Source organism: Scophthalmus maximus, chromosome 10 (genome assembly GCF_022379125.1).
Source record: "Scophthalmus maximus strain ysfricsl-2021 chromosome 10, ASM2237912v1, whole genome shotgun sequence".
In the NCBI taxonomy this organism is placed as follows: domain Eukaryota; kingdom Metazoa; phylum Chordata; class Actinopteri; order Pleuronectiformes; family Scophthalmidae; genus Scophthalmus; species Scophthalmus maximus.
In genome coordinates, this window is record NC_061524.1 from 23,956,667 (window position 1) to 23,982,005 (window position 25,339).

The 25,339-nt window shown below is 42.9% G+C and overlaps 1 protein-coding gene across 3 annotated transcripts in view; it reads right to left on the reverse strand.

Annotated features, from left to right (window-relative positions):
• Nucleotides 1-16,520, reverse strand: part of grid1a (glutamate receptor, ionotropic, delta 1a) — a 200,870-nt gene extending 184,350 nt beyond the window's left edge. The window contains exons 1-2 of one of the 3 annotated variants that reach the window (XM_047335325.1): nt 15,960-16,518; nt 14,439-14,594 (exon numbers count right to left, since the gene is read on the reverse strand). In XM_047335325.1, the coding sequence (XP_047191281.1) occupies nt 14,439-14,594; nt 15,960-16,038 (235 nt within the window). In that variant the 5' untranslated portion in view covers nt 16,039-16,518. Of the gene's footprint in view, nt 1-14,438; nt 14,595-15,959 lie in introns of all 3 variants that reach the window. The other 2 variants (XM_047335326.1, XM_035606862.2) reach the window with 2 other exon arrangements.
• Between the last annotated feature and the right edge of the window lie 8,819 nt (nt 16,521-25,339).

A 25,339-nucleotide genomic window follows, 5' to 3' on the forward strand; every position in this document is an offset into this window, starting at 1 on the left:
GCATTACATGACTATCGAGATTATTGATGACACATTCCAAGAGTCTTTCCTATTGAGACCTTTCACTCCAACAGGGGAGCACATAATCAGGGATTTACACTGTTAAGGGTAATATCCTAAAAGCTGTGAGCCTGTTCCTCACTGGTATGACACTGAGCCTCTGCAAAGCACACATGCACACACCACCACACAGCCAAACACATGCACTAATACGTGCAAACACATTAATGAACACAAACAGCGACATGATCCTGATCTGGCTGGTAACAAAAGCTGCTATTAGCCCCTTCACAATTGGATTTGATTCCATACAGGGATTTAAGACTTAAAAAAAAAAGAAAAAAATCTAAATCCCTTCAAAATATTCTTAAAAATAGAGAGAGCAGCTTGTCTCAATGTTCTCTGAAGTTAAAGCAAAGAGAACCAACCAATAAACTATCACAATCTGCCCTGACATCTGTTAATCATGGAAAATGTGTTGAATTTGGATTTGGAATTCGGATGGACTAAATGAACTGTATTTATACCGAGTTCTTCTAGTGTCATGGACCAATCGAGTCACATCCACCCATTCATATACACTGGGGCAGTGTCTGGCCCAAGGACTCTTGTGCAAGTGAACTGGAGGCCCTGGGGATCAAACCACGACCTTCTATTTAGTGAATAATCCGCTCTGTCTGCTGAGCCACAGCCGCCCAGGGGCAAAGATTATTGGCTAGTGGGGGTTGAGGTCAATTCTTCTCCTGGTTTAATCACCTTAATATTGTTTGTATTAAGCTCAAAAAAATCATACCGACAATAAAAACAGAATTCAGCGTAAGTACTAAATCCACTAAACCAAAACAGTTGTGTCGTCTCAACAGATGTTTCATGTAAATTCTTCAACACGAATGAAAATCAAAACCAGCAGCCAGTCCATGATGTATTGAAATGGAAAGATGGCACATAAACGTAATGCGATGATTACATCACCATTTATCCCTGGATAATTATCAGAAGATGAAAAAAATCTGTGTACCAGAATTTCCCAGCCTGGGATCAATAAAGTATCTATCTATCTATCTATATTTACTCCAGGGGGGGCTACGGAGCACCAGCTAATTATTATATTTTTGCGGAATGTTGCTCATTTGCGCAATCAGTTTTCAATTGCTCACGTCAATGAAATTGTAGCCTCAGAGTGTTTTTGGGAGACGCTGGGGTATCCCGAGTTCAGCGAATGCGTCACTCACTGTTGTGCAGAGTTGGATTTACTGCTGCTGTTTTTGTTAAGTGCTCCTCAATCATTGTCTCAGTTGGACTTAATGAAAGCTGGACATTAACTGACAATCTGGCCTCCTGTCTGTCTGTCGCCGCGCTACAATATCATGTCACCGTGTGGGACAGTTAACCTTGTAGGAGTGTGCGCCCTGGTTCTGGTTTGTGAGCTTGGAAGGCTACTGCCTGCTGAAAAAGTCCCACGCCCAGAAGAAGAAGATGGAGATGGGGAGCGGGGGGGTCTATCAAACAGCTCACTTCTACCTTTGTGCAGTTTGTAAAATCAGTATGCACACCACCAAGGTGAAATGGTTTTAGAATTGGTTTGGTCTTGACACTGTAGGGGGATGGGGAATGTATGGGGGGCGGGGGGCACTGCACCAATCCATGATACCATCTCTGTTTCATTCTCATGAAATGAGAGGTGACTAATTCGAAGGAAAGGATGGCACTGATATTTGAAATGATAACACTTCTCTCGTTCTCACGCATATGCATTGATTTTTATCCTGCAAGGTTTTTCTATTTGTTATTTCTCCCAGTCTGCCTCTCCCTCGTCAACAGGTGGACGGGGGAAATTTGCTCTCCAGAGAGGGGAGATCCGTTGCCATATCAACCAATGCATTGGATCAAGGCATTAGATCACTCACTCCAAGTGGAATCTGAAATAAAATGCGTGCTGCACGTCATTGTGACCATCGAGGATGTAAAACATTACAATGTCATTGGTAAGATACAGGGTAGATGTGCATGTCGGCTTCCTGTGATAATAGGGGGATATTAAAATCACGTTACGATGTAACTGTGTAACAACATCTGATATGACAAATTTGGAGTCTACATTCAATCCTGAGCTGACGACATGCGAGGTAAACTGCCTCCATCTTCACACATCCCGTGTGACATATTGTAGAAGATACACAGGAATATGCAGCCGCAAATAATTCACCAACGAACAAGCTCTGACGTACCTGGCATTGTGGTACCTGCACATCCTGTTGTGGACAGTTTTGAATAAATGCAAATTCATTAACATGCCAGTGGAGCAACAGCAAACTATTAGCTATCTGGTAGTACATCCACATCCTGAACACACACACACACACACACACACACACAGTGAACTCTCATTGTCCACATACGAGCCCCTGACAAAAGCACACTACTGCCGGAATGAATGGGACAGTTTCCAGAGTTTCCATTTTTTTTCGGTTCAATGGAGGCTTTGTTATGGCAGCGAGTGGGCATGCGGTGAGTCAGTGAGGGACAACCATTCAGTGGGGAGATGCCTCATTTTCCCGGCCCCTCTTCCTGGGTTAGTGGCCCGCCAGAGTGTTGCTAGGAGGAAGCTGGCATCACCAGAAATGATGGCATTGCCTTGATGGACGTCCTCCTGCTGTCCAAGAGAAAAGTGGAAGATATAAGAGATGAGCTGAAACGCTGCTACATCCTCCTCCACTCCTCGTCCTCTCTGTCTCCGCTTCAGGCAATCTGCTTCTCTTCTCTACCTACTCATCCCTTTTGTAGAGTTTCACGGTGGCTTTGGGGCATCTTTTTTGTCTGATTATGATATTGTTCTTGAACAGGAATGGTAGGCCTCTACATGCTGAAAGTTTTGTTGTGTTCCCTGTGTTTGACCCTGTGAAAATGTTCCTCTTCCAAGCAGTTCATTAATTATCTTTCTCTTGTTTTCCAGTGGTGAAGGCATTGATAACAAAGGTGGCTGAAAATCACTAGAAGCCGAGTCTTAGACACCGTGTTACTAAGTGCAACAAACCTAAAGGCTTTGGACTTTAGTTAGTGAGTGTTGCTTCTGTGAGAGAGAAAATGTTCTTTCTGTTATCCATCGGACAACATTTGAATGTTTGGAAAGAAGAAATCTGCTGCTGTTTGAACCAAATATATGATCCAATTTGATCATTGAAAAGCCAAATTATGCAAAATATTATCTTGAGCCACGGGATAATAACTCTTTTCCAAGAACCATACAAAGATCTGGGACATGGTGGTGGCTCCAATACATGGAATTCATATAATGCATGAGAAAATGCATTATGTAATTCCCTTATGTGGGATTGTGGGCATAAACCTATGATATGCAAAGCCACTTGTCATGTGCTTTACCATCCTGGGCTCATGTATTAAATGAATGCAGTTATCTGGGGGACCAGCCAATCACATTCTGATGATTGAATCCCTTCTGAGGACATAATTAAGAAGGCTCTTTGCTCTGCACGGTATCTATCATAGAGTTAATTTAGGCCAGCATAGGGTCAGCTACTGTATTTGCAAGTCTAGTAGGCCCACTCTTGGGGATGACTGATCTATTTTAGTTTCAATAAAGTGTGTTACAGTAACTAAGATGAAACAGTTAACACATTATTTTCTTTTTGAAGACAGATATGTAATGGTGCTCAAAAGCAGACATTTAAACACAGACAATCAGAACAGTTACAGTATCTGGTTCCAAACATATATAGCTATACTCGTGTCTCTGTGAGGCTGCAGTACTTTGAGCTAAAAAATAACATGCTCACGATGACAATCCCACTGTCATTATGATTCGTCTTCTGGCGACCATTATCATCTGTACAGAGTCAGGAGTCAAACAAATCTGCTTTGTTGCTGACGCTCCATCCTTCTGCAATGTGTGACACACACAGTTTGTGCTCACAACACTGAAGATGTAGCCACTCAAAAAGAAAACAGAGAGGGCACATTGGGTTTCTCAGTTTTCCAATGCATCTGTGTCTACCTGGACTCCGAAAACTGCTGGAGCTCATGTTATTTTTGGAGCGTGGTGCCAAGCTGTAATGACAACGGGGGTTGAACCTGGGCCACGGCAGTGGTGTTACGGATGTTAAGACACGGTGACACAAATATGTCAATATTGAAGGCAAAGTGCACAAAAGTGTGTGATAGGTGAGAGACTCTCAAGCACATAATTAATTACATATGCAGTAAATGCTACGGCATGTACACCGTAATTATGTACACAGTCCCTAAAGTGCCCTTCTATTCACTCGAGAGGAAAATAAACATGCAGTGATTGAAGAGAAAACTGTGGCTTGCAAAATGCTTTAGAAACATTGCAAACAAATGTGACTGCAAGACTCGGAGTGGCATGATAATGTGGGCTGATGAACCTGCTCTGTCTCAGTCAAGTGGAATAATGAATCACTCACATTGCCTTGGGTTTCAAAAGGCCTGAAGATGCGGACAGTGCATTAAGACTGCTCTCTTTATCGCCTCCCTCGCTGAGCAAAGTGATCCTCCTTAACCTGCTAAACCTTCATGCAGGTGAAGGGAAAGAGTCAATTGTGCAGTCAGAAACCTTAACGGCCTCCTAAAACATCTTCTTATGCCGTGGCCCTGGTTGATACATAAAAATAAAGAAACAAAAACAACTTTTTAAAGAGTGATAGTGTGCACAAAAGAACATAAAACTACTTATCACTAATCAGGGAGTTTGAATGAAGGCATGACACCAGTGTACAGACCAAGAGCAGTGATGCTAACAGTATGATACATACACAGAGGACCGACTTCTGCTGCTATACCACAGCTCTAACCTTAATGAAGCATTGATCAAATATGAACAGTGTGAATCGTGATGTTCATATTTGCTCAAATCGGTTCAATTTGTAATGGGACTGTATGTTATATGGTTCGCGTGGAAATTTACAACTGTGCATTCATTTTCAACTGCATGAATTCTTAGAGATGAAACGCATGTACATGGATCCTGATTCAGGGCAACATATTGTGTATATGTAGTTTACTATACCTTTGCTTTATGGAATTGAGAAACCCCTACCTCTACACGTGAACGCGCAAAACCGAGGGGTAGGGCTAAGGGGTGAAATTGGATTGAGCATTTTTTTCAACTATTAGATAGATTTCCATGACATTTGGTGCATGTTGCAGAGGCCGGGGGTGCAGCCCCTATTATTTTGTTAACACTTCTTCTGGTGCCACAGAGGTTGACATTTGTGATCTGGGGCGAAATGTCTCAACAAATTTTGTCTGTATCACCATGAGCCAGCTGACTGTCAAGTCGCGCGCTCAATTGATAGTAATCACCTTGACCGTCACCTCGGGGCAATGACACGACATGGTGTCGAGCAACATAAAGAGTCCGGGTTGTACCAGGTCAGTGATACGATGTCAGAGCACCGTGTCGTGCCTTTGTGGCTTCAGCAGACAGCAGGGTCGGTCATCACAATGGGCCTCAGTCCATTTCTCAGTCCAGTCATTTGCACCTCTGCAGCCGCAGTCCGCTGCACACTAGTATTTTGGGGCCCCAGCTTTTGTAGAGAGAAGACTCTACAAACAGTGCTGCTCAGTCCATATGTTTCATGTGGTGCAGTGTTGGGTGTTTTTGTTGAATGGGGCCATCTACTGAAATCAGAAATCTCTTTACATTGAGATGACTTAAGGAAAAAAAGAGGGATTCAATAAAACGTGGATTTCAAAAGCCTGTTCTCCTAACGATCAAATCCCAGCGATGACAACTTGCTTTGTTACAACCTACATAAAATTTGTTCACTTGTAAAGGCTGGGCTTTAATGTTGTTTTGTGAAGGATTTGAAATCATGACAAACTGTGGCCTACTTAATACTGAAATGTGTCGGCAAGTTTAGACACAGTAACCACAACAAATCAATTATTAATCAGTCTTTTTTCCCCCCTTTTCACTTCAATTAGCCGCATTGCTACACATACAGGCAGAAACAAGTTGAACATCTGATGTTAAGGAGAGTAAGAGCTTTCTCTTAGCTGTGATGCGTTGGATCGGGTTCTATTAAAAGGGAAGGCAGTTGATGAATGAGCACAGAAATGAGTGAGTCAAAGAATAAATCTGTCTATCAAGGCACAGCATGAGTTTAAAAAAGCATGAGCAGTCACCCAGTGGCTCCAGATGATTGTTACACTACAGGGTTGAGTGAAAGACGTATTCATCAGTCAAACAGTTTGAATTAGATTTCATATTTGACCAGTGATACTTCTATGTTTTGTTTTTTTTAAAGCTTTCACTCATGAGGTTTAAGCTGGGTTTTGATTTCACCCTGAGAGCGCTTACACACTAGCTTAGCCTCGTCTTTGGATAAACTCCATGCTGCCTGGGCATGGCAGAGGGCCCGTGGCAGTGATCGAGAGTCAGAGATTCAGCGACTGGGCGAGGAGGGCTGAGGAGGGATTCTTGTGACAGATGGTCCCACTCGGCATCCGTGTCCGTGGGTAGTAACGCAAACAACGGCTCCCAGAACACATTTTGGCATCTCTTCATCAATGAGGGAAGTGAGCCGTTTAAAAGGACGTTGCCCCTCTTGTCGTCCATGCCTTCTCAACACCCCGCTTTTCTCTTTTGTGGTCATTTTCTCTCACCAGTTCACTCTGCTGTACTTCACCTCTTCCCCCTCAGTAGGAGTCCTAGTCGACCCCTCACTCCCTTCATCCCTCTCCTCTCCTCTGTGGAGAGTGTAAATGTGGAGATAGCCACACAGCACTTCTTCAGCTGACTACTGTTTATCCTCTAATGGGATTTACTTTGTCTTCCATCCTCGACTGAAGCCGTTGTGCCTCCGTTGGTGCAGGTGGTGGGTAGTAAATTATACACACATCCCTCTGAGCTAGTCAGCAGTGGAAGTGAATGAATGCCAGAGTCGCACCGTCTCATCTCCAGACTATTACCATGGCACCTCTCGCCAAACAACAGTGATGCTCTCTCAGAAGAAGAAAACACAAACTGTCATCTCAGCACATTTTAAGCAGCTCAATAAAGTTGAAGCCGAAGAGAAATTATGCTACTCACATGTAGGTCTGCGATGTATTACAGCGGGCATAGGCCGACGGCCTCATCAGCATCAATCTGATTGGACAGAACATCTCCTCTGGGCCGCTCACTCTCTCTCTTTGTGCGTATGTGTCTCAGTCTCACTCGGCCTCTCTCGCTCTAACAGGTAGAGCAGTATTGATGGCCAAACCCCAGCGGTGGTTGGGGGCTGTTTGGGGTCGTGGAAAAGCATTAACATCTGTCACAATGTTCTCTGCAGCTCGTTATAAATCTGTCACACTAGAGAAGACGGGAACATGAATAAGGCATGGGGCCCAGAGACCTGTGATAGGGAAAACATATGTTTTGTGTTCATGTGTATGTATAACAGGCGGTTCCTTGAGTTATGTTTGGCATTTGTCCCATTGTTTTGTTAATTTTTTTTCCTCTTCAGGCCATTCTCCAGACATCAGATGCTGCTGCTGTCATATTTGAAAATCAATGCAGGTGTTTAATGTCTTTCAAACAACGATTACAGAATCAGGCCAGGCAGAATCTGGTTGCCTCCTTGTCAGATGCCAGTGTCTGACAGTGCCGAACAGCCCAAACAATCTACAATGATCCAAATTTAGGAATCGCGCATGCATAATCTTGCGCATTGCATCATGGGAAGAACAAAGAGTCAAACATCAGTCAAGGTTTTGATGCTTCTTCGCCCATTTAACATGTATCTGCTTTATTCCTTTTACCTTCAGAGACACGCTGCCACTATTCCACCCAGAGGCCGTAAGTCAGCCTTATACACAAGGACCTCACGGAACATCCTTGGTAAACATGCCAGTATGAAATCAGCCCTTAGCTGTCTTGCAGTGTGGCAGCACTGGCAGAGATGAATACACAAAGGCACTACGATGCAATGTGACTGCCACAATGTCTAATTAGCACAATGCAGTAATTCCATTGGCATCACTGACAAAACATAACTTCCTCGATTCTCGAAAAAACCCAAGCTTATTTGTTTGTTCAGTATGACCATGGAAAAACTTTGTTTAATGCTGCGCAACAAATCTGTCCTTGTTTACTCAAACCAAAAGATCCGCGGCCGTGGTGACATTTTGCACGCTGACGATTACTTATTTGAATGTAGATCAGACGTGGCATTTAGGTGAATTGATGTCGTTCCTTTAAATTAATCAGAAGATCAGCAGACCAAGCGTTCTGACTCCAAAGCAAAAATCTCTCTGGCATCTTTTAAGCCACCTTTTCATAATTGGATCCCTAGAAATGTCTCTGTGCCCCTTTCGAGAGTAGTCTGAGAACCACCAAAAGAGACGTTCGGGACAGAAGTCGAGACTATGTGACTCCTTTAGAGGACCGAACTGTGTCTTTTTTAAATCATAGCATTGTTATTCTTTTAGCTGAGCTGTTTCACAATCTCCCCTGGTACCCTACGGCAACTGCAGAAGTGTAAAAAAAATGAGTAATTCTCCGCCATCCTAATCAGCTGCTCTCCTCAATAGAAATTCAACATTTTCTTTTCCACGAGCTGGACTGATTGTGCGGTCCTGTGTGCAAACTGAATGCGGTTGCTGAAGAGTGACCTCACATTGTGAAGGGATTAAATGGTAAGAGGTAGGTCTATCCCTCTGCAGCAGCATCACATAGCCGATTAAGGTACTAGCAGCCCTTTATACAGCCCCTTTGAGGAGCTTATGATGGATTAAAATAACCATTGGGTAATTAACAGGGGCTGGTAAAATGGCCTGATCATCCCCTCTCTGTGTAGAGCTGGTAGAAAAAACAACAACAACAAACAAATCCATTACCAAGATTCATGCAACAGTATTAAATTCATGGGGACAATAATTGTGAAAGGGCTGCGTTCCATCACGTTTAGAGCACATTGCGTTATGGGTTGTCATGAGCAGAGAATCAGATGGAGGATATTACATTACCTATGCCAACACTTTGAAAGGAACCATTATTTAGAATTTTGTCATTTTGGGAATGAGCAGAGGAAAGAGGAAGAAAATAAATTGTGCTGCAAGTAAACCTATTGTCTTAACAGTACAGAAAGGGAAAACTAATTCAATCCTCTCTCACGTTACCTTGGGTCATATAAAAGTGGAGAGTCAGTTGTGGTGTGTTGGGTGAAGACTCAGTGGGACTGGTCATATTCTGCTCTATTCCATTCTATTCTATTGTAATTACTGGACACGAGTAAGGAAACTGCCTGCACTCACTGTGGACTATCCCGCCTGCTTTGTTCTAAATGTATTCTACATGCAGGGTTTCATCAAAATAATGTGGACACCTCATTAAAAAAGGCTACATTAAAACCCTTCCTCTTTATGAACAACATATATAGTTTCATCTTAGGACTGACGTGTTCCTGTTGAGCTGATCTGTTGGTCACAGGTTGTGATGCTCTGTGCCGTTCGGGCCACAACTCTGGTCTGGACTGAAATATCGCCAAAATAATCAGACGGATTGACGGGAGATTTTGTGCAGAGAGTTTTGTTCAGAGAGGATGAATCATAATGTCTTTGGTAACCCCCCTGACTCTTCATCTTTCACCACCAGCACATGACACTGACATCTTTTGTTTTGTGTGAAATATCGAGACAACTCTTTGGTGGATTGCAGAAAACTGATATCACTGGAACTGATAAAAAAAAAGAAAAAAGTTTAACCATCAGATCAACATCAACAAATTTGTCCAATGGTTCATGACCAAATAACACCAAAAAGAATAAAATGCCAATAATCAGCAACTGGTGTTTTGTGCTAATACACAAAAAGGGTTTATTTCTAAGGCACATTTCATAGACAGCATTTGTTATACCATGGAGTCTGGCCATGGCTGGCTCCAGAGGAGACTGTCCTCCAAAAAATGACCACATTTTTTGAAGCAGCCTATTACGGCGTATTTTAGCAACCGCAGACATCTAGCGGTCGTTATGTACATGGCCACTAGAGGTCAGCGGTGGCCCGGGTATGTCCGTCAAGTTGTGCATTTAAATGTATTTCCTTGTATTCTTTAAAGTAATTGTGCTGATTCTCTGCCATGTCACCATAACCATCACTATCACCATCACCCTTACCTTCACAAGCTCATTAGCCATGCGTTGGTAAAGCATGGAAAAAAGTAAGCGCTATTTTAGCAAACGGTTGATATGGTCCACATAGAGAAATATAACCACAGATCGTCATGTAATTATGAAGTATTGTTGCTCTAATTATGAGCTCAAGTTTTTTTTAAATCAATTATAAAATTTACAGGACGCGAGTGCAGAGAGGTTGAAATGGGTGTTAAGAGTCTACCAATAACATTTTGAACAGTTTGTAAATGGTGTTAGGAAGATTTATTAAGGCAGAAAATAACAGTAGCCCAATTGTGATGAGATAAAAGCATGGATTAGCATTTATTTAATTTTTTGGACACAACAAATACCGCCAATAGTTTGGCTTCAAGCATGTTAGCACTGTTAACATATTAGCATGTTGACATTTAGCTCAACGCACTGCTGTGCCTGACTACAGAATCACAGAGCTGCATGGATACAGGCTCTCGTTTAAACTAAAACTAAACGTCTGCAGCAATTGTCTTCTGGTGCATTAGTCTATTTTATTATATCATAGTATTTCTATTTCCACTGTTTCGTAGATGCTTTGATGACAAGATATCTCTCAAATGTTGCATTAATAATTGCATCACGTTCCTTTAGCTGACGCCTTTGTCCAAAGCAACTTACGATCATAAAGGCAGGTAGCTGTATGGGGCCACACTGGGATGACCTGGAATTGAACTTTGACCCTCCGTACAAAAGTCATTGGTGTAACCCTCTAAGCTATACAAGCTGATTGATAACATTTAATATGTGTCCCAATACAATCTTTTACTCTCACTTCTCAATTAGAGCCTGACCAATATGGATTTTAAGGGACAAAGATTCCCAATACCAATATATTGGCCAATATATATTTCTTAAAGACAATTCATAATGATTCATAAAGATGTTTTAGGCTTGGTATTTTACAGTTTAACCATAAACTTTCTCATAAATAGCGATCAAAACAAAACAATACACACAAATACAACCAAATATAAAAGACTTGAATTGAGAAGGTGAAATATAAACATAAATTCACACCAGCATTGTTTATTCTGTAAAATAAAAGTTTTCATGTCTGCATACGTGAATACCAATATGACTATGAAAGGCTCATACCAGACAATATTATTAGACTAGTCAATATTGCTGCAATAGGGGGATGCTTACATCTGGTCATCTATCTCAAGAGGTTTTGCTCATGTCCTGGAAGCAACTCAAGCATAAAAATCCACCTTACAGGCTTAACTTTTCTTGAAATATGCAGAGTTTGGGATTTACATAATCTCACAACAAGGTGGAGGTTTTCCTGTCCCTTTTCTGCCACTTCCTTTGAATAAAATGCAAGACAGAAAAGGTTATAGGAGCTTTGTTTCCTATGTATACATAGGGGACAACTTTTCTACTTTAAAAATGAAGGGGGGGGGGGGGGGGGTAGTAAAGGAGTGGTACAAATCTCAAGATGTGTGAGAAACCTGTTCGAATGGACGGTGAAGTGGTGAGTGGTGCCTTATGCTGCATTCATGCTCTGCACTTCAACCTTGAAAGGTTTTCACCGACCGCTAATGTTCACATCCCGGTGAGACCCGGACCCTCCCCGCTGAGTGATTTAAGACTGTAGCATGTAAAAATTGATCATGATGGCTGGACATGCAGTTTAATTGAGCATACCAAAACACGAGAGTCAACTCACCCTTTACTTCCAGAGAATTAAGCATAGATTTAAAAAAAAAAGAAGAAGATGATTCTGCCTCCATAATTCTTGCCAGTGCCTCATCTTGGTCTCTATGAAGCAGGTATGAGGTGGGGTTGTTGCACTGATGTTTTTTGTGTTCTTTTAATTCAGTCACAAGCGGGTGGTATCTAAAGACCATAATTCTCATGACAAAGAGATAGATATTCTTCCGGGCTTTTCATTCTCCAGTTGCTCCGGCCTATAAATAGGACAGCATCTGCCAGTTGTGTGATCAGGCGGTATATCCAGCCAGCCTCGAGCTGTCATCTTTGAACGATAAGAGTATGGGAGGACTGAAGAGTTGAGTGTTTCTGCGTGCATGGTGTCTGTGTGACATCCTTGTTAATGTATGTTCCACCAGTGCAAGGACAAAGGAAGCCAAATAAGGACAAACATGACGCTGCAGCTGCTCCTCTCAAATCTTCCTCATCACTTCACTATCTTAACTCTCCCTCTGCAATTCTTTTGTCCGCTCATGTTTATTCAGGTCTTGATCATAGTTCTCTTCTCCTAATCCATTTCCCCCCACCTTTTGCGGCTGCTCATGGTTATTCTCATCCTCATTGCTCTTCTCACCCCTAATCTTTTTCTCCGGCACACTGTATTCTCCCCTATCAACTCATCCCGATTCCCCTCACTCGCCCCCTCATCTCCTCCATGTTTGTGCCCACCCTCTGCCCCCCTCTCCCTTTGCCGTGCGGTGTCAAGGTCCTGACTGCCACTCACAGCGGGATGGCAGCAAACAAAAGAGCAACGCAAAAAAGGTCACCTTACTTTCAGGTTGTCACTCAACGCGCACCACCCGGCCTCGTTTCCAGAGCAAGAATCCGAGACCGCCCATCGATCCGCACATTATCGACCGCGCATTATTCCTCGCGCTGTCCAGAAAGGGAATGCCAACTTATCAGCCTATTCTGTGCATATTTGATTATCAGGCGTCCAACAGTAAACAATAATTAAGCATGTTGAATGATACCCACTCAAGCTCAAAGACGGGAAGTTCAATCTCAAGAAATAAGCTCGGAATCACTTTCAGTAATGGATAACAAACAATCTACTGCTGAACAAATTAGAGAACAGCTCACATGGTAAAGGATTCGCTGGCAAGTCTGCTTAATTGCTATACATTTGCATCTTAAGCAAGAGTGAATGATATATGAGTCAGGTCACATATGTGTTTGTATATATTTATACATATTTTGTTATATTATCTCTGCAGCAGCAAGATAGGACATTTTCTGTGAACCTTCCATCTTCATGAGAGCCTCGTGAGGATTTTAAGTGTACAAAAACCAAGTGCACTAGAATGGAATCAGAACACAATGCTCCCGCCCTGACTGAAAAATCCTACACATCCTACAGAAACATAAAAGGAAAAATGAAGTACTCTTAATCATCATAAAACTTCAAGATCAAGTGCATTACTCCCTGAAAATGCTATAAGAATGTTGAAAAATTCCCTATGTAAAAGAAATTTAAATAAAATAAAAGTTACTGGATCTGCCCCTTGATTCACATTCCCACCAAAATGTTGTGGGTTCTTCCATGGCCCAGGCCCGAGCCCCCAACCAGGTTTGGTGGAAATTGGTGCCACCAAATAAACCAATCGACAAACACACACACACACACAAAGCAGCACATGACATAACCTCCTGGTGGAAGGTAACTATAATATCTGTAACATTGCGAAGGACCACAAATAAATAATTATGGCAAAAGGCGGGGCTTATCATCATCTAAGCCTGTCAGGGGGAACCATGAATAGAAATGAGTCATCAAGGCCTTTGTGCAACTGGGGACAAACGTACATTAGACTGGTAACTAAGAGCAGGGGACAGAAACAGCCTTTGGAAGTCCCAAGGTCCCTATTAAAGTCTTAAGGATTCTTTTCAGTGGGAATTCATCACTTTTGCAGTCAACAGCGAGCGGGTCCACCTTCCAATGGCTGAGAGAGATAACCTTGACCAAAATAATCTCATTGCTAATTTCCTGCCTGTTTTTTCTGGAGGTGTATAGTCGACATTTCTGCACAATTACCAGAATCCGGATGACGGCAGGGTGTTTATTTCAAGGAAACCATTGAAGGCTGATAAATGTGCAAGAAGGAGATTGCAGTGCTCATTCTTCCAAGAGAAATGAAAATATATTTTTGGATCTGTGTTGGCGCTGGAATTGCATTTTATCGTTTAAAATGTCCTTCTTTTTTTTAATTTCACATAGAAATCTTTGCTGTGCTCCAAAGCAATGCTTCCACCTAGCTTTCCAACGATAGAAGACACCTTGATTTGGTACAGCAGCGGCACGGCGCTTGGCAGGGGGCAACACACACACACACACACACACACACACACACACACACACACAGCAGTTTCCCTCACTCACAGACATCATCATCGCCTGCTCCAGTAGCCAACTGACTGATCAACACATGAATGGACAACTCCAGCACAGGGTTCGCCAAATCAGGGCAGCCGAGACTTTTACGCGAGCGGAAGAGGCTGCCCTCCTGACGAGGCAGTTGAGTGAAAACAAAAGATCCAGGTGGAATCGCTCTTACCTTCCTGCACCGCTTGGAAGGGGTTGTTGGGCTCGATAAGTTTCACAGAGTGTGTTATTTTCTCGCTCTGCAGAATGTCGTCGTTCAGACTCAGGTCTGAGATGGCGAGTTGGAAAATCTCATCATCCCTCACGGCGTTTTCCTCGAATATGGCACCTGTGGATCACAGCGATCACATGCATTGTAACGGACTGTATAAAAGCGTTTTTTGATGTGATTGAACAAAAATCTGTCACGGTGATTTGTGGACAAATGACGATGGTTTATTTTTCTTTGAAGTTGGGCAACATGTGCGTCTCCGGTGCGCCCTGAAGAGATTTCAGCACCGCGGAGAGCGACGGAGCCGTATCACCTGAACGCGCTTTCATGATTTGCTGTGGTATAAAGTAACCACACGAAAAAATACACTGCTGTCAGCACTCGATCGATGCCAGGCCTCATATAGGAGGCACCCCCCCCACACCCCCTTTTATCAAAATGGCATCAACTGCTCAGAGACGCTCATATATCACAGAGGAGGTTTTCAGGAAACGAGGAGCTTAATTGGGGTACCCAGAACGTTATGCGGGGCTTCGGCCAACATTGTCTGGATGGAGTCCCACCACTGTATTAAGCCAGTGACTGAGCACCTGCTGCTTGCCAGAGTGTTGCAGTAAACTGTGAGCAGCAGCAGCGGCAGCGGCACAGCAGCACTGAGCCGAAATTCGCTCATGGTGACATCGACATTTTACCTGAGATTACTGACTGCGCGCGTGGATCGGGACCACACACACCAATGCAGATATTCGCTGCGTGTGGAGCGAGGGGGGTCATATTCCAAAACTATGAAATGTAATACTATATGTCTAAGGGCAAACGCCAGATCAGAGAAAACCCGCGCGTCGAGATGAGTTTAACGCATCCTCGAATGGTCTCTGGAAAAAAAAGGGGGGGCAGCTCTGGTTTGAAGTTTCAGTACAAAGAGGCTCTATGCGTCTTGCATCTCTAAAACCAAACTCCACTGACATTCCCTCTGTGCTGTGATTGACATTGCAGTCACGTTCCGGTGAAAGTTGAGGCTTGTCGGGGACAGACAAGGGGCAGCTTAGTCAAAAAAATAAATAAGATTCCTTGGTCTTTTGGCTATTGGCTCTTAATTTCTTCATGGGCTCACTGACACAGGCCTCCGTGCTCACTGCAATCCGTGGTCTGAATAACGAATCGCACAGGCCGAGGTAAGGTAGTAAAAAGTAAACGCCTGCCATCATGGGCGAACAAATGACTAGTTTGTAAAAAATGATGAAGTTGTTCCGTCGATATAGGTTTGAGGGATTACCATTTACCAAACGGCAACTTTCCAACTCGCCTGAGAGTCGAGGTGTTGCTTAAACACGGGATGCGAGCTGAATAGACTATTTATCCCGCCCTCTCATCAAACCCTGCGATCAACGCAGTATGCGCCGGTCGAGCTTTAATCCTGCGCGTCTCGAATTTTGCACCTGTCTAATCCAAAAACTGCGCGTTGCTCCGCCGGGCGCTTACCGATGTGGATGATGGAGTCCGCTTCGGCCGAATTGCGTTGCAGTATCCACAGGGAGAGGCAGATCAGCAGCAACTCCATCTCGGGTTTTCGGCGAGGCGGATCATCCACGCTCGGCTCTGCTCGGCTGTCCTGTACGGTCCAAATGTCGCACCAAAAAGAGAAAGGGGGGGGGAAAGAAGATCATCAAAAACCTTGTGCCAACCAGAACCGCGTCCCTCCTCCGGGCAGAGCGAAACCGCATGAACCCCTGCAGAAATCACCACAGTTGTTTTCCCTTTTTATCTTTTTTTAAAACCAACATAAACCAGACGACCACAGGAAGGTGAGCTAAAAAAAAAAAAAAAAAAAAGAGACGAGGAGGAACTGAAGGGGACCCGAGGTAAGACTGAAAACACAGGTAGCCCGGTGAGAGAGACCGGCGGTACCTCTCTCACTCTCGCCTCTCTCCCTGCGCTCCGGCGTCTAAAGCGTGGCAGCAGCAGGAGAAAAAAAACTGCGGAGGAGGGACACCCCATCCAGCTACACACGGAGAGACACACGCACACACACACCGACAAAAACAACGCACTCCTCAGTCCTATCTCGATCATGTGACTGCAGAGACTTCACGACTCTGCCGCTGTCCCGATAATCCGGAGAGAAATGATTTGGACCAGCCGGAGAAAGACGCGCGGAGAGCCGACAACTAAACGAAACGACGGGAGGTTACAAAAGAACCACAACAACAACAAAAAACCCCACTCTGCCTCTATCCGTCTCTATCAGGTGACTGAAAGGACAAGTAAAAAACCCAGCAGAGAGACTGCCTCGGGAGAGGAAAAGTCGACGGAGGTGTTTTACTTTCGGAGAAGTTGGCGTTTTCAGGGAAGACGCGCGAGCGCGGAGAGGGGCTGAGGCACGTGTCCAGTGCGCTTCTTCAGCACTGCGACGACCCGAGCGCGGCTGATGTGGCAGAGGGACGGGATTTACGCACCGTGCTCCTCGGCCAGGGGCTGGTGGATGGAGAGACCGACGTGACAGGAGCAGCTGGACGGGGCTTCACGGAGGAGCGTTCTGCAGACGAAGAAACACTAAACAGCCCAATCATCACCAAGTGACTTGTTCGAGTATAGTAATTGATTTTTGATTTTTTTTGTTAATGTCTTGGCTTCGGCAAAATTGACTCCCTCGCTTTCATTGGGATCGTGGCATTCGGGCTCATATTCGCTGTCAAGATAAATATATTGAATCACGCTACAGGGCGCCAGTGATCCTTGCTGGGCACCCGTCTGCACGACTCGCGGGGCTTGAGCACTGCCAGGCGGGTGCAGCGCTGTAAAGGAGGAGGAGGAGGAGGAGGAGGAGGAGAAGAAGAAGAAGTCGTGGAAGAGACGGAGTTTCAAGACAGGCATGATCTTACAATTAAAGGATATTTCTCGTGGCTGCAACAACAACGGAAATACCTCTTAATTGTTTGGTTAGGTCTGTCAGAGGCGCAGAGCACAAACTTCCAGCACCACCGGGCGCTGGACAGCTCCCTCACTGAGGGAGAGCACCTGTAGAGGAAGCAGTCAGTTTCTCTCTGTCCACTGGAGGTGTCTCTGTCTGTCTGTCTGTCGGCTGTTGGTGCTTTCCAGGAGCCCTCTGTTATTCTTTGCATTCCTATTTGTACTTATTATTTTTTTCCACAAAACAATGCTTCACCCACCAGCCATCAATAAAGAAATAAGTCCACGTCATGTTCATGTCCAAATCATGTTCTGCAACATGGTAATCATCTGATCGTCACCCGCAGTTCAGAAATAAACATCGTTGCCTCCGAAGTTGTTGTCAAATCATACACACCGCCCCTGTTGGCCACCCGTGGCTACTGCAGCTGTGGTAACGCAAAACATCTCCATCATCTTTTTTTAAGTAACTCTTCATGTGATGTTGAGTCCAAATCGCTCCATCATTTTCGGTGCCGATAAGATGAAAAATAGACTACAGGGGGAACGGACAAATCAGAGTTCCTCAAGAGGGAACCAGTACATCCTGTCTGGCTTTTTGGTAAATGCCAGCCCACATATCAGTGCCACATATCAGAGTCTACATGTAGCAAGTACTTTGACAACTAAGAAATGGAACATACTGGACATTACGGATGAATTTTTGCCCCTTTGATCCCAAACAGCTCCCAGAATACAGTAGATCAGTCTAGACTCATTCCATGGGGATCAGAACAGACAGATTAACCTTGCTATTTGGGTTTTATTTGACAGGCCCCCAAAAATACTATTAAAAATTCATCACATCCAGCAGAAGAATAAATGTCTTAATTCCATTGGTCTATGAAGCAATATATTGCTAAGATTTCCACGATAAATTATTAATTCTAACTGGCTTTACTGGCATTTCACACAGGTCTTAAAGCAGCTTTATTCTTTGTGTTTTCTTGTGTCTGTTATGACTGAGTGTGATGCAAATCTGACATTTCCCTCTCTTTCTCCCCCATGCACTCTCTTCTTCTTCCTCCTCTGTTGGGAGAGTAATGCATGTCGTACAAACACTATGGACTATAACAAAAACATGCTCCATTTGACTGTCCATTAGTTGCAATGAAGCTGAACAATATTTTTTATGCTTCTATATTATCGAAAAATTAAGAACAGAACACTTGTGGGATTAACAATGATGTGTGTATTTGTATATGTAAATGTATATGACGCTGATAACAGGTTAACCGTATATGGTTTTATATGAAATACATATTGTATCAAGTGAGAGTTTTGCATCATGTTAACAGGTGCGCTGTGATGAAACAAGCTCAAGCTCCATAAAGTGGGAACATGGAAGTGTAGGTGGTAATTGTTGCTATTCTATTCTACGCTATAGCTATTATCATATATCAGACAAGCATGTTGAGAATCCTTGAATCATGTCCTTGAATATTTGTTCTTTGCATATAGAAAGTTATTTATGAGATATTTGAGTGAATGGCATGGTGTGCTTTGTGCAGTGAGGGGGGCACGTTTCATGCATTAATAAGTAGATTTAAAATAATGGAATATGTTTCCATGGAGAGTAGGCCAACTCGTGGAAAATCCCTGTTTTTGTCAATGCAGTTGATTCATACCTGCTCTGATTTCTGTCCGAACACGTCCCCTAGTGATAATCTTCACATTTGACCAACCATTGGCATCAATCAGTGTTTCGTCCCTTCAGTACACATCATGAACACCCATGGGTGTCAACACAAGTTAGTCTCAAAAGTGCAACAAACATCCACCGAGACATTGGCGGGTCGGTCACGCATGCGCGGCAATGACGGTGGAATTTCACTGTCACCCGAGTCATAATGTTGATGGCTATAAGAAATCACGTGAGAAGAGGAAAAAGGATTTTTTCCTTTTTTCGGAACAGGGACAAAAATTGTATTTAGATGACACACACACATTTAGTGTGTGTGTGTGTCACACACACACACACACACACACACACACACACACACACACACACACACACACACACACACACACAGAGGAATCAAAGCTGAACAAAAATGCAGTTCTTCATGAACAGATAAGTAGCCCGACACTGCTACACTGTGACCTCTCAGTAATGGACTATTCCCATTTTTCCTCCATCTCAAATGATACGCTTTTGTAACCAAAAGCCCGTGGCAGACGTCTCGGCATGATTAATTGTTGCTATAGAATAACTTCTTTGTGATCCGGGTCCTCAGTTCCCCCCCGATGAGTCCCATCTCTCAGTTTAATCTCACATTATTTTCTTATGCATGGCTTGGGGCAGTGCACACTGCTGCCTGTAAAATGATTGCTGTTTACTGTGTGAGACACACGCCTTGCTCCTGTGGGGCGGGTCAAGTTTTCATTGATTAGTCGAACTGAATGTGCTGCATCTGCATTTGACTCCAAGAGGAGAAACCTGCTCTTCCATTCAAACACACTAACTGTCGTGTTTGCCCATAAACATAGAGCCATATGTTTGTTTTGTGTTGTGTTTTTTCTCTCCAAGTGATCTGCTGTAGAATAAGTATGAGTTTAATTTCTTCATTAGCCTTTCGCGTAACTTATCCACTTAGCCATATAGTCAACAGAGCAGCATGCATCAGTGTAAGTCATTAGACCAGTTACTGCAGTATACGTCTGCCTTACATGCATAATGTTAATGTTGCTTTTTATTACCATGAGGAATCCACTGACAGCAGCACTGGTGCTCCACAATGTCAGAGTAGCATTACCATATTTCTAAAGTAATTGCCTAAATTCATTTCAGAATAGCGAGAGATGATACTTTCCAATTTTGAGTTGTCTACGGTTAGGTGTCTGTTGACTTGCAGATGGCCTTGTCCGTACCAGTGTCGACATGGATGTACTGGATGTCACTTATGTGAAACCCCCTACAGCGATTTAGAGAAGGGTTAAATCTCAAACAAGTTAAAAATCCATTCATGTCAGGCAGAAATGTGCAGAGAATAGCAATAAGTGTCTGCAGTACCAGAGGCGAATAAGCAAGACTCTCCCTTCCAAATACACAGCCTGAGGTAACATTATAGATTAATCATGTTATGGGAGAATAAGCGCAGCCTCCATCACAGACTCTGAATTTCAATGTGTAAATTGTAAATTGTACCTGCATCATTATATATTTCAACTTCACACTGTACTGAAATGTGGACCGGGCTTGTTACGATAAGGTGATGCTTGTATAATGCAGTAGCTCCACACAATGACCAGGGCTTAGTGACCTTAAGTTCATGATATGTGTGTTTGAGGACTCTACTGCAAACAAAATCTACCTCTGGGTACTAATAACGTAAATTGAACTGGAACTTGAACTAGTCAAGGGAAGTCAGACAAACCTGTCTACAAATTATAAAAAATAGATTTGTATCAATATATGAGCTATTATATTTCCGCATAAACGTGGGTTTGAAAAATGGAAAAAAAAAGGTTGTTCACGTTGGATTTCAACTCATTTGTTACTCTAGTCTGTGGGGGTACCTGAAAAGTCCTCCAGCTCATACCACAAACAGTCTGTGCTGTAATAAGACCAAATGAACCGTTACCAAAAAAGCTCCTCACTTCTACAGGAGGTACGCCACAAATACATTCTGCCTCACAAGATTGTGTTTTTTTTAATTCATTTTTTTAATCTACCAATGATGAGCTTGTAAAGAGTAACGGTTACATTGCAGAGCATCAGCATGATTACGTTACAGAATATAAAGAAATTCATTGTAATACACAAACTTGATGGCAGACCAGGTACATCACGGACCTGGTCATGTACATAAGGACCACGTTTAAAACGTCCACATACGTTGATTAAGCTGATGCAAAAACGACCTATGTGGTTGTTTTTTGGTGGAAGACAGACAGTATGTTAACTGTCTGCCGGCTTATTTGTCGGCCTGATGAAATAGTTACAACAACAATTAAACCACTTGCTGTTACAAGAATCTAAAAGCTAATATTGGTTTATATAATGGTATTCATCTGGAAACATCTACACATGGATTCATGATGAAATCAACAACGTGTTGTTGTAGACAACACAGCCTCCTTATTATCTAGAATTAGGAGGATCTGCAAAACACTAATTTGGCTTGCAGATATGTTTACAATTCATATTTAATAGTGATTGCTCTGTTTTGTGCCCTGAGCAGCACTATTGAATCCAGGGCCTCCGTCAGCTACATTTCATTCCAGCTGTGCCTGCAAGACAGTCATTACTGAACGAGGTTGAGAAAGACAATCAACAGAAACACACTCGTACCTGCAGAAGAAATTTACCTGCAAAGAAGTACGCTCTGCAAATGAGTGCAACCACAAAATCCTAGAAGTATTTGAGTTTTTCAGAGCAGGTCAGTTTGATTCATTATTAAATTCCGCATTAAAGAAAAAAGTACCAAAGGTAACAAGAGTGAGACATGAATGCAAATCTCTGCAACTGGTTGGTAAACATCTATTATTCCAATTATACAAATTTTAGAGTTTGAGATCACAGAAAAAGCTATCTCTATTTTATTCTTACAAACAAACGCTTATGAAACTGTTCGTTTTCTATGGCCATTATGCAAAACAAAATAAATCTAAATGGCAATGTGCAAATTGCTTTTATTGCAGCAGGGTGTGGTCTAGCAGCTGTACATTTAAAGTATCACCATTCACCATATTTCACTTAACTTCACACAGAGTAGTGGTGGAACTAAGCTGAAGAAGTGAACTCCATGGGTGAAAGCCTGTACTTGTGATCATTATCATTGTGTACAAAACATGAATGGTTACACAGATATAATAACAGTGCAGAAGGAGGGTACAGTACCCAACCAGTTCAAAGTCTTTATCTGTTTATAATTGTCAGGGACAAAGCAGTGAGGCAAACATGAAACGAGAATTTTTGGTCACAAAGACGGGTTTTTATTAACCCCCACACACAAGAAAAATACTTAACAGGTAGGACTATAAAATAGGTCAACAATATATAACTGTACTGAAAATACGAACAAAATAAATAAGGTGCAACATACCTTACAGAACATATAAACTGGTTTGGCCAAACCAAATGATACACAAGGGAAGGACAAGATGGACGCCAACTACAACTAAATACCAAGCAAAACCAACTTAGCCCAAATACCTCCCATGATATGGCAGCACATGGTTTATTAATTAATCTTATTCATAGGTGCCTTTCATAACACTCAAGGACACCGTACAGTTAAAGCAAGCAAAAATAAAGTTAAAAAAGGCAAATATAGTTAAAAAATAAACAATGCAACATATCCATGAATTTGATGGAGAGTGGAGATAAGTGGAATAGGCCAGTTGGAATAGGTGAGTTTTGAGGGAGGTTTTAAAGGTGGGGAGAGACTCTATGGTATGGATGGATAGTGGGACAGAAGGATCGAAGAGTTCGGGATGGAGTGTAAGGCTGGAAGAGTTCAGAGAGGTACGGTGGAGCGAGATTATGGAGGGCATTGAAAGTGAGGAGAAGATTCTTAAAATCGATGTGGTATTGGACAGGGAGCCAGTGCAGTTGTTTGAGGATAGTACTGATGTGTTTGGTGGATGGGGTTCTGGTGATAGTGCAGGCAGCTGAGTTCTGGACCAATTGGAGTTTGTGGATGGACTTGTGGGGTAAACCAGAGAGGAGGGAGTTACATTAATCAATACGGGAGGTGACCAGGGCGTGGATGAGAGTAGCAGTGCTGTTCGGTGTGAGTGATGGACGAAGACGGTGAATAGTGCATAGGTGAAAGTAAGTAGACAGGGTGAGATCATTGATGTGTTTTTCAAAAGAAAGTGTGCTATCGAGGATGACACCCAGTCTCTTGACCTGAGGGGAAGGAGGTACCCTGGAATTGTCGATGGTGAGTGAGAAATTGAGACATTTTGATTTGGAGCCAACAAGTAGAATTACCGTTTTGTTACTGTTAAGTTTGAGGAAGCGAACCAGGTTTTAACTTCATCTAAGCAGTCAGAGAGGGAAGACAGAGGGAGCATGGAAGTGGGTTTGGTAGACAGTTACAGCTGGGTGTCATCCGCATAGCAGTGAAATTGAATGTTGTATTTTTCTGAAAATAAAACCAAGGGAAAGTAAATAAATTATAAAAAAGGAGCCCTGGTGAACAACACTGGTGACTGAGGAGGGTTGTGATTGGGCATTTTTAAGTTGTACAAACTGAGTGTAGCCAGAGAGGTAAGATGTGAACCAGGTGAGTGATGTTTTGATGATACCAATGGAGGCTAGACTGTCGAGGAGGATGTTGTGGGAGATGGTGTCAAAGGCAGCATCAAACCAAGGAGGATGAGTATAGAAGAGAGAACCGGAATCAGCAGCCAACAGCAGGTCTTTGGTGACTTTGACTAGTGGTGTTTCTGTGCTGTGGAGAGGACGAAAACCAGATTGACATTGTTGGTAGAGGTTATTATTGTTGAGATGATTGTGAACTTGTGCAGGAACTGTTTTTTCTAAGGTTTTAGTGATGAATGGTAGGTTGGATATCGGTCAAAAATTATTTAAATCGTTTGGATTTGCACCGGGTTTCTTAAGTACTGGAGATATTGCAGGGATTTAGACTAGATAATAAAGAAAGGGGGGGGGGGGGGGGGGGGGGCAGAGGAAGGTGGCTGAAGTGTGCTATTGTCTGTTTTATGTGAGGATGAGGAGGGGAAATGTTTTCAACTTTGGTGTTAAGTAATGACATAAAACTCTTACATTGAGACGTTGAGAACCAGTGGGGTGGGAGGGTATCTGGTGGTCTTGAGATTTTATTGATTGTGAAGAACAGGGCTTGAGTTCCCTTTGCCAGATGAGATTAAATGGGACAACCTAGTGCAGTATGTGGTTGTAATATCATGTCCTTGTGTACATTAAGTCCCTTTTTTTTTGTAGAGATGTTCCAGGCGACCTCCTCTAATTTTTTGCTAAAGTAGAGCAAGTGTGTACCAGGGGGCAGAGTGATTAAAAGAAACAGTCCGGGTTTTCAAAGGAGAGTGTCCAGGAGATTGTAGAGTCCATCATTGTAATGTGAAACCAGATCATCAGTGTTGGCTAATTTGTCTAAGGGGAGATTGTTAATTCCAACAGAGAGAGCAGGTAGATCGATGTTCTTGATGTTTTCAAAAATGAGATGGAGTGAGGCGGATTTGTTTTGGGTGGTGGCAAGTTGACATTAAAATAAATTAGATTATGGTCAGATGTGGGCAGATCAGATGCAGTACAGTTAAAAGGGGTTAAACCAGAGCAACAGATAAGGTCCAGGATGTGTCCTTTGTTGTGTGGGAAAGTCAAAATGTTGCTGTAATCCAAAACTGTCTAGGGTTGAAGAAAAGTCCCTTGTGAACGTGATGCTGGTATTGTTCATGTGAATATAAAAATCAGCCAGTATTATGACATTAGGGGACATGGAGCAGATGGATGTTAAAAAGGAAGAAAAATCATTAAAAAAAAATATATTTTTAGGCCCGCGTGGGCAATAGATAGCAACTAAAATAGTAGGGCCTGGTCCACTGATTTGTAGGATTATGGATTCAAATGAGTTAGAGGCAGGGACAGTGAAAGGAAAAACTCTCAACTTGTTATTGTAGAGTATTAAGACACCGCCCCCTCGACCTGCAGCGCATGATTGGCAGGTATGAACAAACCCAGGTGGAACAGCCTTTTGGGTTGTGTGAAGTCGTTCTGTTGCTGCCAGGTTTCAGTCAGGCACAAGAAGTGAAGTTTGTTGAGCTGTAGGGGATTGTAGGCCAGGGGGCCCCTTGTTGGTGAGCGATTTTTTTTTTAAAAGCTGAATCAAGTTACATGAGAATGTAAACTGTACAGTTTAGATCTGAGAGAGCCACTGTGAAACTGAGGGGGGGTTTGGAGACTTCAACTGCAAGAGAATTGG